The 16,150-nt window shown below is 34.2% G+C and overlaps 1 protein-coding gene across 1 annotated transcript in view; it reads left to right on the top strand.

Moving 5' to 3' along the window:
• The window catches only part of Abcb7 (ATP binding cassette subfamily B member 7), a 177,144-nt gene extending 164,776 nt beyond the window's left edge, over positions 1-12,368 (top strand). The window contains exons 14-16 of the mRNA XM_057759164.1: positions 396-499; positions 2,663-2,770; positions 10,583-12,368. Coding sequence (XP_057615147.1) covers positions 396-499; positions 2,663-2,770; positions 10,583-10,798 — 428 coding nt within the window. The 3' untranslated portion in view covers positions 10,799-12,368. The remainder of the gene's footprint in view (positions 1-395; positions 500-2,662; positions 2,771-10,582) is intronic.
• Positions 12,369-16,150: the final 3,782 nt, after the last annotated feature.

Genomic DNA, 16,150 nt, shown 5'->3' with positions numbered 1-16,150 from the left:
AGATATTGGGTTTGTCCTTTGATTTGTTGATTCATTGCTAATGAATTTTTTATCTAAGGTTTTTGCATATTGAAATATCCATAATAGAAAGTAACATATATGATAAACATGCTTTTGGTAAGAACAATTGAAAAATCAAAGTTGTTACTTATCATTTTTATTCATTTCACTGACATGAATCAGAGATTCATTAAGATTGAATTTGTATTCCAGGGAATATAGTTTGTCAAAGGATACCATATATAGACTTAGACTGAACAATTCAGTTAAGTGGCAAGTGATAAAGAATTTAGGTAAATGTTACAGGTATAATTTGATGGTTATAATCAACAGGAATACTAGAAACAGAATATTCCTGTATTGTGTTTCCTTAAATGAAAATATTTCTTTTTCAGGAGGAGAAAAACAGAGAGTAGCAATTGCAAGAGCCATTTTGAAGGACCCCCCAGTTATTCTCTATGATGAAGCTACTTCATCATTAGACTCAATAACTGAAGAGGTAAATGACAATGAAAATAACAAAATAAACTTTTTTCCTTGGAATCTTCAGTGCAATGTCTGCATTACTTAGAACAGTGGTTCTCAACTTTCCTAATGTTGTGACCCTTAATACCCTCATGTTGTGGTGACCCCCAACCATAAAATTATTTCTGTTGCTACTTCATAATTTTGCTACTTTTATGAATTGTAATATATGTGTACCTGTTACACAAGAAGTCTGATATGTGACCCTGTGAAGGGATCATTTGACCCCCAAAGGGGCTGCGACTTACAGGTTGAGAACCACTGACTTAGTGTTTTGAATGTATTTCAGTGGGAGATATTATAAATTAAAATAGCCAACCCCATCTTTTTATATGGCAAGTGTTAGTAAATTCTACAAAAGCCAGGTTGCATTGAACCAGATAATACATTGTTACAAATGTGCTTCCTTTTGGAAGTATATGATATGCTATGCTATTACTATATCACTCCTGTATCTTGCAAAGCTGTACATATTACCTGGCATGCTAGTGAGGGAAGAAAGTTTTAGTAACTGTCTTATTGTTTAGCACTCCTTAATAGAAGTCATGTAAGTGACTCTGACACAGTCTAACCAGAATGCCTTTCACTTACTATTGAAGTGCAAGTCAGGCCATCCAACCCTTAGAATAGTACCATTTGTTTCTGCTCACAAAAGTTTTATGTAACAGCAAAACTTTTGTAACAATGATGCCATGATACTATCCCAACTAGTACATTGCATCTTATGACATCTTTACATTACATACAAAAGTTTCAGCAACAATGGTAATTTCATGTAGTTTAGTCTAGAACTAAAGCTAGGCAAATGTTGCAGTTTGCTACTTTTTACTGAGTATGTGGTAGGAACCTAATGTTAACTTCTTTCAGCTTTACAGGCAATGTGATATAATATTTGCATGTGGAATTAAATTTGAGGGAAGATTATTATTTTATTAGCAACATATTTAAAACAGTTCAAAGTAGATTCATTTGAGAATTACATTTTGAATGAATATTGAACAGGACTAGATCCCATTCACAAGAGAATAGCAACCTATTTATGAGAACTTCATGCCTAAATATATGTTGTACAAGTTATAAGCTAACAGGATAAAATTTATAACAGCAGTTTTTGAGTCACATAATTATGTTAGAGAATATATCCCATTCAGCATTTACAAAGAATTCCTCAGAAGAAGAAGTTTTGATAAATTTCAGTGAGCCTTTTTAATAGGTAAAGGGAAGTCAGAATTTGAGCTTTTATAGGTAAAAAAGGAGAGAGACTCTCTACAAACATAAGGTTGATCATTAGTCTGTCCTAGTAAAAACATAAGGTCTCCTTTTCAGAAAACTGTATGTTCCCTGTAATTTATACTTTTAAAACATGAAATGTTTAGAAATACCTGTGGGAAGCCAGTGAGCATATCCCTATTACCCACACTGTTTCTTTAGTCAATGACTTCTATAGATAATTGAATTACACATGTAACTGTCTTACACTTTATAGGCAGGAAACAAAATCTGTTTTCTAAAATGTATTAAGAACTCAAAATGTGAAAAGGCACGCCTTTAATTCTATCAGTGTAAGGCCATTTGGATCTACATAGTAAGTCTTGTAGCAGCCAAAGCTACATACTGAGACCCTCCCTCAAAACAACAAACAAGAACTCAAAATGCTTTTGAAAAAGAAAAGACTGCCTCAAGTAAGAAGTTCTTGGATGTGTTTTGCCTTTGAACTAAGGCAAAACAAATGTTCCTGCAGGCTTTCAGACTCCTGTCTTTCTTTGAGTTTTTTTTTTTTTTTGTATTTTCTCTGCATCCTGTTACTTGAATATTTCATTTTAGTTTTATTCTTATTGATAAGATTATATATGACCATGTTCCTCATACCACCAGAGTTTGTCTTTTTAAAATCATATTGTCCCAGATGTTTTAGTGACATGCTGCCTACGTGATATTTTTTTATTTTAGTATTCTAATGATTACTTTCCAATTTTCTTTGTTTTTTTGTCCTTTTGTTTCTTTTAGTATTGGAGGTGAAATATTTAGTGTTGATATGAATTCCTAAGTTCCTTTAGTAAAGATAACATTGTTTTACTTTCCATTAACCTAATGAAAGCTCTGGTTTGGTTTTCTCCTATTCTTGTCAAACTTGTAGGCTATCCTTAGTGCCATGAGGGATGTGGTGAAGCACAGAACTTCGATTTTCATTGCACACAGATTGTCAACAGTGGTTGATGCAGATGAAATCATTGTCCTGAGCCAGGTAAGTAATGAACTTTAAAAGATAGTATTCATTGCTACTCAGCCTTAATTAGAGAAGTTTTTCTCTGCAATGATAGGCAGTGAATGAAAGGACTTATGGCTGCTGAAGATGCAGAAAATAACAGACAGTTGAGTGTTCAGCCCTAAACAGCACATTTATGCCACTCCCTCTAATGCTTAGGGAACATGGAGGAATGGGTCAGGGGTGTTGGATTGGGGGATAAAGAACCAGAAGAAAAGGAGAAAGACTGTGAGGTGCTGTTTTCTGGCCATGACATAGCAATTGTAATCATTATCTTTCAGCAACTGCAGCTTCCTGCACTGGGTGTGCACAAGACTGAGCCAGTCAGCAGTCAAGTCATGAATACAGGAGGGTGTCACAGGGCATATCCTTCCCCAAGAAACTATTAACTGCTTATGGATTCTAGGGGAGGGTTGTGATTGTCTTCACTTGTGTACCCAAGGTGAAGCCACCAGACTCTAGTGGATACTTCTAAGCCAATGGTCATATAGGCTGTCCTGGTAAAAATCAGTAGATTACAAAACAAAAAGACATGAATGTAGGAAACGCATTTATAGGAAAGAAGGGATTTAACAGGGGTAAAATGAAGACAAGAAAGGGAAGCGGTGAAAGTAATCAGTAAATTTTATATATCTGTATGAACTTATCAAAGAATAAATTTAATAGAAACTATAAAAGGAAAAATGATAGTATTTGAAGAATCTTAGAAATAGTTATAGGTATCCAAAATTTAATTATTGTGTCCAATGAAATATTGCAGAATTTGTGTTCTTTTGATGAAATTAAATCCTAATAGTATTCTGGCTTTTGTCACTTTTGTAGGAAATAATGCATTAAATTTCTAAGAAGGATAAACTATATTAACTCACTCTTTATTAAAGTACTAAAAGCAAATGTTTGATCAGAAAACTATTAAATCTTCAAGATAGAAGCATATTTTCAATGATTGTCTATATAAAATAATTTTTCTTCATTCAGTTTTGCCCTGAATAGATCTTTGCACAGTGTCTTTGTATTTTCATTGTTTTATATATATATAGTATATATATCATTAATATCTTAAAATTTACAGTAAAATAAAAATGATCTTTTTTTAAAGTGACTATTTAATTTTGTTTTCGTTGTAGGTAAATAAAAATATACTATTTTATCACTTTTGAGGGAATTACTATACAAGCTTACTATCTAAATGTTCTCAGCAGTCGTTGTGATTGGCAGATCTGAACATTTTTAATAATTGTCCTTTACTCCTGTCTGTAAGGATCTTTTTCCCTCATCTCTTAGCATTTGATTATTTCTAACACTGTTCAGTTTTTCATATCACATACAGAGCTTTTGCCATCATTATCATTCTCTTCTAATCAATACTTCTATTTTTTATTGTTTTGGAAGCCAGTGTACTGAGAGTTAAGAGATGGGAAGCAATTGTGTGCTTTCTAAAGTTTGAATTATCAAGAGGGACTTTTTTGTGATACTACAGATTGAACTCAGAGCCTTATACATGCTCTACTGTTCTACTGTTGAACTGTATTCCCAGCCCACAAAGGTTTGTTTTTATTCCACTAACATTTAGACAGTATTCATTATTGTGATATTTATACCCTTTATTCTATAAGGGATTTACATGTTTGTGACTTTAAATGTGTTAGTTTGTTCCTAAATGTTGACATTCTTTAGAAAATAAGTTGTTTTTCCCAATATGGTTAAGCCAAAATATCTTAAATGGTAACTTAAACCTTACTATATCTTTGATATTTAAGAATCTGAAATAAAATCCAATATTTTGTACCTTTTAAACTAAGCTTAACAAATTATATGCAGTCATGCTCTCAGAGCTTTTATTCAATAATAGAAAATATTGAGATTTCTTAGTAAATAACATATTTCCATATGTCTGTGCAGAAATGTCACAACATTGCCCCATGGGTTTTGAATTACAATTAATGTATTAATGGCCATAGCATATGTAGCTATATAAACTTTCTTGGTATTTTTGTTTGTTGGCCCTCTAATTGGTTGATTTTATGACCTCATTTTCAACTGGGGGTTTGTCTGCCACCTCAGGCATTGCCAAAATTTGTTTATATTTCTGTTACGATGTCATGCCTATGAGACATCTGATTGATCATGGAAGATTAGACACACTTACTTTCCTCCTCCATCCCAACTAAAAGAAAAGTGAAGGAAAAATGAGTATAATTATAAATCATATAATTATAAAGATACTAGAAGAATTAATAGTGAACAAAGAATATCAGCAGATGTGGGAAAGATGTTAAGTAGATAGATTAGAAGGACTGAGAAATTTGGATACTACCGGACTCCCTGAACGTGGCTGACAAGGAGGGATGATTGAGAAGACAAGGACAATGGCATTGGGTTTTGATCCTACTGCATGTAATGACTTTGCGGGAGCCCAGTCTGTTTGGATGTTCACCTTCCTAGTCCTGGATGGAGGGGGGAGGACCTTGGACTTCCCACAGGGCAGGGAACCCGGACTGCTCTTTGGACTGGAGAGGGAGGGAAAGGGGGATGGAGGGAGTGGGAGGGAAATGGGAGGAGGGGAGGAGGTCGAAATTTTTAGTTAAATAATAAAAATAAATTTAAAAAGAGAGAGAGAAAATTTAAAAGTGACTTGATTCACACTGTACAAACCAGAAATGGTTCAAGAGTTAGAGGCATCAGGGTATTATGGAAAGTGAAGGTAAGTATGAGGCTGAAAATATCAGAATTCACATTTGTGTAAGAAATAAAAGCCAGATCTGTTGACACAAGATTATAATTCCAGCTGCTAGGGAGACTAAGCCTGGGCAACTTAGTAAGACCCTGCCTCAAAATAAAAATGTAAAAGAGGACCTGGGATATAGCTTAGGAGTAACATTGGGAAACCCCGGGTTCAATTCCCATTACTGTTAAGACAGTTTTCAAGGCTTTTTATTACCTGTTATGGCTTGGTATTTACCCCCTACCAGCCTTAGGAAGAAGTTTACCAAACAGCTGTTTATTTCCACCATTACCTTCCTTCATCAGCGAATAATGGGAGAATTCTCTAAAGAAACCAGAGTAGCCCCTTTAAAAGAATATTAATTGTAGTTGGTTGTTTTATGACTCTTTACTCTTTGGGGGGCCTGCCACCCAGCTCCCAAATACATGTACAGGGAGGCTTACTCTTTTTTATGAATGCCTGGACTTGGCTTGTTTCTAGCCAGCTTTTCTTAAATTATCCTGTCCATTCCATCATTTGCCTCTAGGCTTTTACCTTTCTCTATTTCTGTATACCTTTCATTATTTCCGTGGCTTGCTTGCTGGGTAGCTGGATGGCTGGCTCCTAGTATCCTCCTTCTTTTCTCATTCCTTCTTCCTTTCCCCCAGTTTTCTCCTTCTATTTATTCTCTCTGCCTGCCATCCCTGGCTATCTTTTTCCTGCTCTGCTATTAGCCATTTGCCTCTTTATTAGATCAACCAGGTGTTTTAGGCAAGCACAATAACACAACTTCACAAAGTTAAACAAATGCAGCATAAAAGAGTGCAACATATCTTTGCATCATTAAACAAATGTTCCACATCATAAACAAATGTAACACATCTTAAAATAATATTCCACAGCAATTAATGTTTGAGGCTGCAATAAGATGGCCAGGTATCCAAATGATCATCCTATCACAAAGTGTGCCAATTGAGAAGGCCATTCCCATGCCCACAGCCTCCAGTTAGCTTTTTAATGTTCTATTCTTTGGTATTAGGAGAGAATAAAGTGTTAGAAGAGAATAAATGAAGATATCTAAAGCAAACAGAATGAAAAGGGTTCAATAAAATACATAGACAATACAAAGAACTGTAAGAAATATTTTAAAATGTAATATTCCTAGAAGTCATGATAAATGAAACATTTCTAAAATAATGATAGGTGCTATTCAGAAAAGGAAAGGAAGCATATGGCATGGTTTCTGGGATATATGATTGAATGAAAAAAGTGGGGTACAAACAACATGTATGCCATCTTTTGCAAGAAGGATGGGGGTGGAGAATATATGTATATGTGCTTAAATTCTGAAGAGAAATTCAAGAAGGATAAAATAATAACTAAAACAGTTGACTATCTGCAGAATGGAGATGAAAATGGTTTGCAAGACATAAGCAAATAAGATCTTCCTGAATATGTATGTTTATATTAATTTTGCTTTTGATCTATTTTATGTGTTGAAAAAAAGTTTATACATACATATACATATAAATACATATATATGTATATGTGTGTATGTTTGTATGTATGTATGTATGCACAGTCCCAAACATATTGACATGTTATGAAAGCAGAAGGAACATTACTATTTTTAATGGGCTGAAAAGGACTAGTTGGAAGAATGTGGAAGAGATTAATATATATGTATTAACACGTCACAGCGAAGCACTTTATCTTGTATACTAACTAAAAACACAAAAATAAATCAAGGATACAAAAACAATAATTGAACACTAACAGGAAGCAAAACTGTCAAATTGATAACCACACAAAAAAGAATCTATCCATGTAATTTTTAATGTAATATTCTAATTATATACGCTTATTAAATGTCCTAATTTTCTTCTCTGTTGCTGTGATAAAAACACTGACCAAAACCAACTTGGGGAAAGGACGAATCTACTTGGCTTACAAGTTACAGTCTTTCATTGAAGAAAGCCAAGGCAGGAGCTGATGCAGAGGCCATGAGGGATGCTGCTTGCTGGCTTGTTCCCCTTCCCTTGCTCAGCCTGCTTTCTTACACACCCAAGGATTACCTGCTCAGCGATGGCATCACCCACAGTACTGGGACTTTCCACATTAATCAATCAAGTACATGCCCTCCAATCTTGCCTACAAGCCAGTCTTATGGAAGCACTCTCTCAAATGAGGTTTCTTCTTCCCAGATGTGCCAAGTTTGTGTCAAGTTGACCAAAAAAACTAATTAGGATATTAAATATAAATGTATAATTATATTTATTACATCATATAACCAGGTTATAGTTCTTTTAGTCTACCTACTTAACAACTTTCCCATGTATTATATAATACACAAGTATATTATAAGGATAAATAGTCCAAAGGGAAGAGTTGGTAATTCTATGGAAGTACCCATTTTGAAATTATTCTGTATGTAAGTAAGACTGAGCAGCATATACTGAGTAAATACACTGCTCTTAGAACAGAGATCTTACTTGGGAGAAGAAAGTTGCAAGTAAAAAAAATCATCAGAGGATAGGAAGACTCTCACAAGGTTTATGTTTTAACAGAATTACCCATATAAATTCCTTATGCAGAAAGTATTCTAATTCTGTCTACTGCAAAAGCCTGGGAGCAATGAAATTCTGAAAGTAATGAGCATTCCCAGCACACAGATTTTGGACACTAAATTACTATTTCTCACTAAAAGGACCCAAACCTTCTTCGATAAAAGCTGATCTGGGGCAGAGGAACTAATGAACACATGTCACAAGGACACAGGAACCACTTTGAATGACCTCCCACTGGCCAAATGTGGGATAATTAGAGCAGTAAAATGAATAATGGTGCTAATGAGTTGTAACATACTGAATAAAAAACTAATTTTTGCATCCATGATAATACTTTTAAAACAAGAGTGCCAAGGGGAAAAGAAAAGCCCTTCTTTAAGAATACCACCAGCCAGCCTATAGAAGGAATGATAAATTTAGAAAATCAGATTTTGCCACCACCATTGTAATAATTGTGTTTAGAAGACAGTCACCGCTGGCTGATAAGACCATTGAGGAACAGATTTTTCAATCAGTTTGAAAGTAAAACCCATAGGTTACTTATTATGAGCATAAAACTTGATGGTTAAATACAGAAATTTTCTAGATACCTTTAACCACAAGATCAAATTTCATATAGGTAATGGAGCAAACCAACCTCCTTACCTTCTGATATGATGCTGCATTGAAGACATATTACTCTTTTTAAAATTTTATTTTTATTTTTAATTATGTGTATATGTGTAGGTCTGTGGGATAGAGAGGTTGTGCTCGTGAATTTAGTGCCAGGAGAGCCATTAGAAGGTCCTGAATCCCCTGAAGTAGCAGTTACAGGCCATTATGAGCTGGGTTCCCCCAGCTCAAGTTCTCTCAGAGATGAAGAAGGACTCCTAATAGCTGAGCCATCTCTGACCCCACATGACTTAATAATCAGGAAAAACTAGATAAATCCAAACTGAAGGACAGTATATATATATATATATATATATATATATATATATATATATACCACCTCTAAGCGAGTTAGACCTGAACATTTAAAAAATGTCAGTGCCACAAAGAGAGAGTAGGACACTGCTAGAAATGCAGTGTGTAGATGCGGGCAGTATTCTCGTTACTGCTCAGACCACAGCTCCTTTGCATTGTACTCAACAAACTATTCTTGAAAAGGGAAAACTATTTAAAATCAGTATTTTGGTTTTCTTCAGCTCCTAGGTGGAAAAAAAGGGCATTGTTGTAATATTTACTAATATTTACTAAAGGTTAAAAATGAAGGATATGTTAAGATAAGAGTATCATGGCATTGCTAAATTTCTTGGGTGTGATATAATTATGTCAGGCATGTAAAATTGTCCCTTACTTTTAAAGATATATACTAATGAAATATTTAGAAGTATAATATCAGTATGTACAGCTCATTCTCAGATTGTTTGACAAAATAGAATATGATTTTATGTACAGGTAAAAATATGTCCTTATTGCATATAATATATGAGAGAGAATAAGTAGAAAGTGAGACAAAGCAAGTATGCAGTAAAACTAAGCAAATGAGGCAGTTACTAAGTCTAGGAAGAAAAAAACTGTAAGAAAAAAATATATATATAATCTCAGTATCTACATGATTCATCATGAAACATGTAATCATAAAGTAAACAACATAAAATACGTGCATAGACATAACAAAATAAACAGAGCAAGAATTTGTGATACAGGAGGTGTTATTAGAAGAGTGAAAAATTCAGCAGAGGAATTATGGGATGATTGGAGTATTGACTCTTCAACTTCCTTAATAAGTTCATAAATAATGCCAGAAATCAATAAATCAAGAAGCAATATAGCCATAGATGTGTACAAATCCAGTACTTAGGCGTTGGCACAGACTGACTTCACTAATATTACAAAAAGTATCTATTTGGAGCAATTCTGTCTATAAGAATGCCCATGAAAGTGACAAATTCTTTTTGTCTCCCATCATGTTTAACAGTAGCTATCAGATAGGAAGTAATTCTGGATCGGAGCCTGGAGTCCATGCCAAATCAATGAATGTTGTGTTTAATAGGCACTGTTAACAAAAAGAGCTACTGGAAGAAGTAAACTTAATTTTCATGAAGTCTTTATTTCATGAAATTTTATTTCAGAATTCACATGGATTTAACAATATTGTTTTTAAATCCTTTAAATCCCTGTATAAATAACAGTGCTTTTGATTTGAACATTTGCTGATTATAGAAAATATCACCTTTTTAGAATTTTAATCTTCTCTTTATGCCTTTCAGAATGAAAAATAAAACAGTAAAGCTTTATTTCTTTATGTACTATGATGTTTGTAGGATTGGGAATCTCATAGTTTTTGTTAACTGAGTCTGGGTAGTTCAGTGAAGAAGCATTCCTACCTCAGTTCTTTCCAGTGGAGCTATGAATGAGGAATTAGAAGAGGTATTTTAATGAATACAGGTCCTTCAAAATCTTTCCTTATAAGTTACTATATAGTTTTAGGTATTATGCTGGTTAACTGACATGTACCTTGTGTTTACTTTTTAGGGGAAGGTAGCTGAACGTGGTACCCACTATGGTCTGCTTGCTAACTCTAGCAGTATCTACTCAGAGATGTGGCATACACAGAGCAGTCGTGTACAGAACAAGGATAACCTCGGATGGGGTGCAAAGAAAGAAAGGCTCTCCAAAGAAGAGGAAAGGAAGAAGCTCCAAGAAGAAATTGTTAACAGTGTGAAAGGCTGTGGCAATTGTTCCTGCTAAGGAACACAAGACTATTTTTGTCTTTCTTTTTGTTGTCTTGTTTGGTTTTAGAGTACACATTTGCACTAGAGTAAAACTTGTTCATAAAAATTCAAATTTTACATTCTCATTCCTTTAATCTTATTAAATAACATATATTTGAAGGAGGGTTTGATTTTTATGTCTTTCACCATCTTTTGAATGTGACATCTGTAATTATCCTCCAAGTTATTTTTCTTGTTCCTGCCCCAGTTGTGTTCAGTGCATAATTTTTGTTACCATTTGATTTGACCCTATAGTCATTTTTGAAGTCTGATATTCATTTGCTATTGATAATCAGATGAAGTAGAGTGATTTCCAAATTTATGTAGTATTTAAACCTCCTTTGTGCTGACAAGTTGTAGAGAGAATGGCTTTTTTCTCTTAAAATTAAACAGGAATAAAAAAGAGAAGAGTGTAGGTTTTCTCTTTCTTCCTCCCTCCAATTATAGTTCTTTGTCAGTCTGAAAATTAGTTTGCAAATACATTTAATGTTGGAACTTACCAAAATGAACTGTACTTATACTTTGGGCATTTTCCTTTTGGACACCTATAGTAAGAGTTATTATTATGTCCTTTTGGGAGAAAAACTCACACTGGTATAGAATATTATCTTTAATCGCCACTGCAACTCTTCTCTAGTGATTAGAATTTTATTTTGACCCCCACCCAAGTTTTTGTTTTGGACCAAAATTTATTAATTTTTATTTCAAGTCTCAGAAACCTTGATGTCATTTGAAAGTTATTATACTGGTAATGATCCCCAAAGTTTAAGGAGTTAATGGTCTTTCCTATTTCTATCTTAAATGCACTGCTTTTGCTATCTGAAGTTATACAGTGAAATAAGTAAATAGGATGTTGTACATCCACACATGTGAATGTCTGTGTACATGCTAATATATGTATATAAGTCAGTGTCCCCTTAAAATTATTAAAAACATTTGATAAATAGGAAAGAATTCCATCTATAGGTATATTCTTTAGATGACCAGATCTCTTAATCTGTATTGACACTTCACAATTGCAGTTTATTGAAACATTTTTTCTTACTTATTCATAATTTAATGAATTTTTGTTAAGTCTAATGTAAAAGAGAGTCTAAGTGATATAGAAAAAAACATTTTACCTGTTAGAAATAATTATTAAAATGATAATACACATTCACTTAAAAAGATGTTCTCTTAATTCAGACATAGTAAAGTACACCTGGAGTCTCAGCATCAGGAGGTTGAGTCCAGGAATTTGAGGCTAACCTGGGCAATATAGTGAAACCCTTTCTCTTAAAACTGAAAAAGGAAACAAAAAGTTCTTCTCTTGTTTCAGTATGAATTTAATTTGTTTGATAATACCCATTCATTTTGAAACATGTGTATCTCATGAATGACCACATCATAATCATTTATAATGTGGCTTTATTTCTCAGGAAAGGTCCTAAACTGCTTGTTACATTATAGTTTTAATGTGTTTTAAATGATAATTTAGTGTGGGAGAGATTAATATTTTTGATTTGTGTTATTGTAATTGGTGAATAAATACCTTCTGTTATATAATACTTTGCTAATCTGAAGCCACTATTTCAGTTAATCTTTAATGCCAAAGTAATTTTTGCAGGATCTTGCTTTTAAAATTGAAAGTAACACTGCTATGTTTTGTGGTTTGTTTTGTTGATATTTCTTGCTCTCAAGATGTAGTTATCAGTGCTATTCTCGAGGGGGGAAGAGTACATCCTTTGAATAAATCAGTTACATTACTGCAGATGTGATTAAATTTAGATAAAAATTTTGCATCACTATTAATTCCTTCATTTGCAGCAATGCTGGTGGAGATGATGGAACTCACACAGACAAGCAGAGTGTAATAATCATTAGTAAGAATTCTTCTTGAAGTGTATACATAACAGTGTTCAAAGAAAGTTATTTTGTGATATAGGGAACATTTACTCCAAGAAAGTAGGAATATTTTCAGGGTAGGGATAATATTCCCACTAAGATTTTGAAACTATTTTCTTTTCATATGTTTGCAGGTGGTCCTTAGGCATTTGTAGTCATTAACCTATCTTTCGGCTAACAAAGCTAAAATTATCTAAAAAAGACAATTAGAGTAGAGGCAATAACTAAGTCTTAAAGACACCTTTTTAAAAATTACGTCATCCTTAGGTGGTTCTATAGAGGGAAATAATAGACAGATGAAGATGAAAGACAAGCCTCCTGGGATGATTCAGTCATGGAAAATGCCAAGAAAAGGACAGTTAATTATAATGCACTAATTTTACATCACAATATTACATAATTACACAAAAAGGATAATGTGTATAAATTAAAAATGAAAGCAGCGTTGCAGCAGTGTTTTTTTTTTTTAATGTATTGGGAAGAGTAAGCTATACTTTTAAAATTTGAGCTTTGAAAATAGAGCAAGATAATGGGGGTTCATTTCTTAACATCTCTTTATTTTAAGAATTAAAAAATTTATTCTCTTCTTAAAGAAATCCCACTTTACAAAAATTAGCTTGAAGCCAAGGTAATTTAGGATCATAAAACTGGGCCAGATGCCTTACTGATCGTCCTTAACATAGAACTGTCTTGTTGTGCAGATGGGCTCATTTGAAAATTTTTAACAGCTCAAGCCAGGGTCACTTGTGAGAATCAGGGAGACCTTCACATCTGAATATGAATAGTCTCAAGATATGCATACCTCTGCAAGGATTTGCACCTCTTATATACCTTACAATGAATATTCTGACTTTCTCTTCCATGTTGACAGGTCTCAGTTTTTGAAGATGGCTGTTTTTTAAAACTTGTTTTACTCTGAAGGCCAGGTATTTAAAAGCTGTATAATTCCTTGTTTCTAGATCACTTTTCCATACTGCCATCCTGTTCGTATCCTTCCTACTTGCTGAATATATCACCAAGTAGCTGCCTTTTCTGTATATATTTCTAATTCCCTCATCTTGTAACTTGATTACAAGATATTCTGTTGTGAATTAGCAGTTAAAAGTGTTTAAATATGTTTGTAATTACAGTTTGTTTTTAATTATAGAAAAATTCCTTCTTTTCCCTTCTCTGAGTGTATTGATCTGGAATGTAAACTGTATGCTATAAATTACAACATTGAGTGAGACATTCTGGATAAAGCTGATTGAGACAAAACAAACATCTCAGCCAAGGATTTACCTTAACACAATTCTCTTGTTTATAGCAACCTGTGCAGATAATCATTACTGAATGAATATGCTGTCTTTGTGCCTAGAAATGAGTGTCTGATGGAAATAAATTTTCTGCAGTGCTCAGGGAAACTGACATTTTGTTCTTTACACACTTGGAATAAATACAGGTAATTACTAAGCACTTTGGGAATATGGCCTTGCAGCTTTAGACAAAAGGTAAAAACTTGGCGTTTTTTTTTTTTTTCAGTAAGAAAGTAAATATTTGCAGAGTTATGATGTGGGTAAAATGGTAGCAAATTATAGTGGTTTTATTTAGCATTAAGCTGTCATATTTTTGATAGCTAACCAGTGAAAAGGCCCTAGTTTCTTACTTATCCCCAGTTTCTCAATTGTATGATTAGGAGGGAAACCTTGGGGTGGGGAAATGTCTTGCCTGCATGTTTGATTAGCTAGGTAAAATTGGAAATGAAGTATGTGTTCTAATTAAAAACAGATTGGAACTTTTAAAAAATATATACAGATTGTTTCCATATTTCATGTTCTCATATAGATACAGTAAAATGTTCACTGGGGTCTTTCTGTTCCTATTTCATAAAACCATGGGGTTTTAAAGTTGGAAGGGGTTTAAAGGTCATTTAGTATATTTTTTCTCATTCTATAACTGAGAAAGCTGAACTTCAAGAAAAAGCACTCCACTAGAGGCTAAGCAGGAGTAAAAACCCCAGTTCTTGTACCATATTTCCACTCAGAAATCACATTTGGAAATAAATTGAAGGCTCATGGTTGAGAATGGAGAATTAATGACTTCCACAGGCCTCCCCAACAAAGCAACAATTTAACTGCTTTTTGGAAAGTTGTTATAAGGGCTGGAGAGATTGCTCAGTGGTTAAGAAACCTGCTCATGCAGAGAACCAAAGTTCAGTTCCCAGCACCTACATCAGGCAGTTAACTCCAGTTCTAGAAATTCAACACCCTCTTCTGGCCTCTGAAGGCATTTATACTCATGTGCACATACCCACCAGACACACATGCATGCACATATTTTAAAAAATATAAATAAATCTTGTTGAAAGTTAATTGAAAGAAAAAATCGTCTGTTGAATGCTCCTGAAAATGTCCTATGGGCTTATAGGAAATGGAGAAACATTTAAGACAGTCTAATCTTAAGAACAGCAAGAGACTGTGGCCTTTAAGAAATGCTATGTTCCATATGCTCTGTGCTGGAAGCTCTACCCTGGGCATTCTGCTCTGAGCAGGTGTGGTAAAGACATGTAGTGGGGATACATGGGACTTCCTCATCCCCAGTTCCCAACTTGAGGCTGCAGTTTTATTCTGTCATCAAGAGCTGCCTGCAGTTTTTTTAAATCTACATCCTGTCTTTCTCCTTTATGTGTGTCATAGCCCATTTTCTGCTGCTATAGCAAAATTTAAGCAGGTAAGCTATAAAGATTTGAATTTTATTAGCCTGTGGCACTAATCATGTGGTGCCAACATCTGATTGGCATTTGGTGAGTGCCCTTTTGCTGTGTCGTCGCATGGTAGAAGGTACCATAAGGAGAAACAGGAAGCATACTCTTACAAAGTCAGTCAGTGGTGCCATCATGGACCCAAAGATCCCGCCACCAATATCATTAACATGAACTTTTTTCAGCACATGAAAATTTGGGTGTACATTTAAACCATGGTTGTGTGGAAACTTCATTCCATGTGTGAGAACAATGACATGCTAAATTTTTCTTCTCCACCTTATTCATAGGGTGGAAATTTCGCTCAGCATTGACCTTGCTCCAGTGCAATTCAGTATGGTGGAATTTCTGGTCAAGGGGAAATCACACGTGATTAGGGCAAAGGAACTCCATAGCTCCACCTGTGGGAACTGACTTCATTTGAAAGATGGCGAACTCCTTTAGTAAAGACATTATCAAAAGCAGTGTGGAGGTCTTTGAGAAGTTCAATTAGGACAGGACCTTCCTAATGCTGCAACCCTTTAATACAGTTTCTCATGTTATGGTGACCACCCCAACATAAAATTATTTTCATTGTAACTTCATGACTGTAATTTTGCTATTGTTAGGAATTGTAATGTAAATATCTGATATGCAGGATATCTGATGTGCCACCCCGGAGAAAGGGTCATTTGACCCCCAAAGGAGTTGTGAACTACAAGTTAA

Source organism: Chionomys nivalis, chromosome X (genome assembly GCF_950005125.1).
Source record: "Chionomys nivalis chromosome X, mChiNiv1.1, whole genome shotgun sequence".
NCBI classification, from domain to species: domain Eukaryota; kingdom Metazoa; phylum Chordata; class Mammalia; order Rodentia; family Cricetidae; genus Chionomys; species Chionomys nivalis.
The sequence above is the reverse complement of the archived record's forward strand: the minus strand, read 5'-3'. Positions and strand labels throughout refer to the sequence as shown.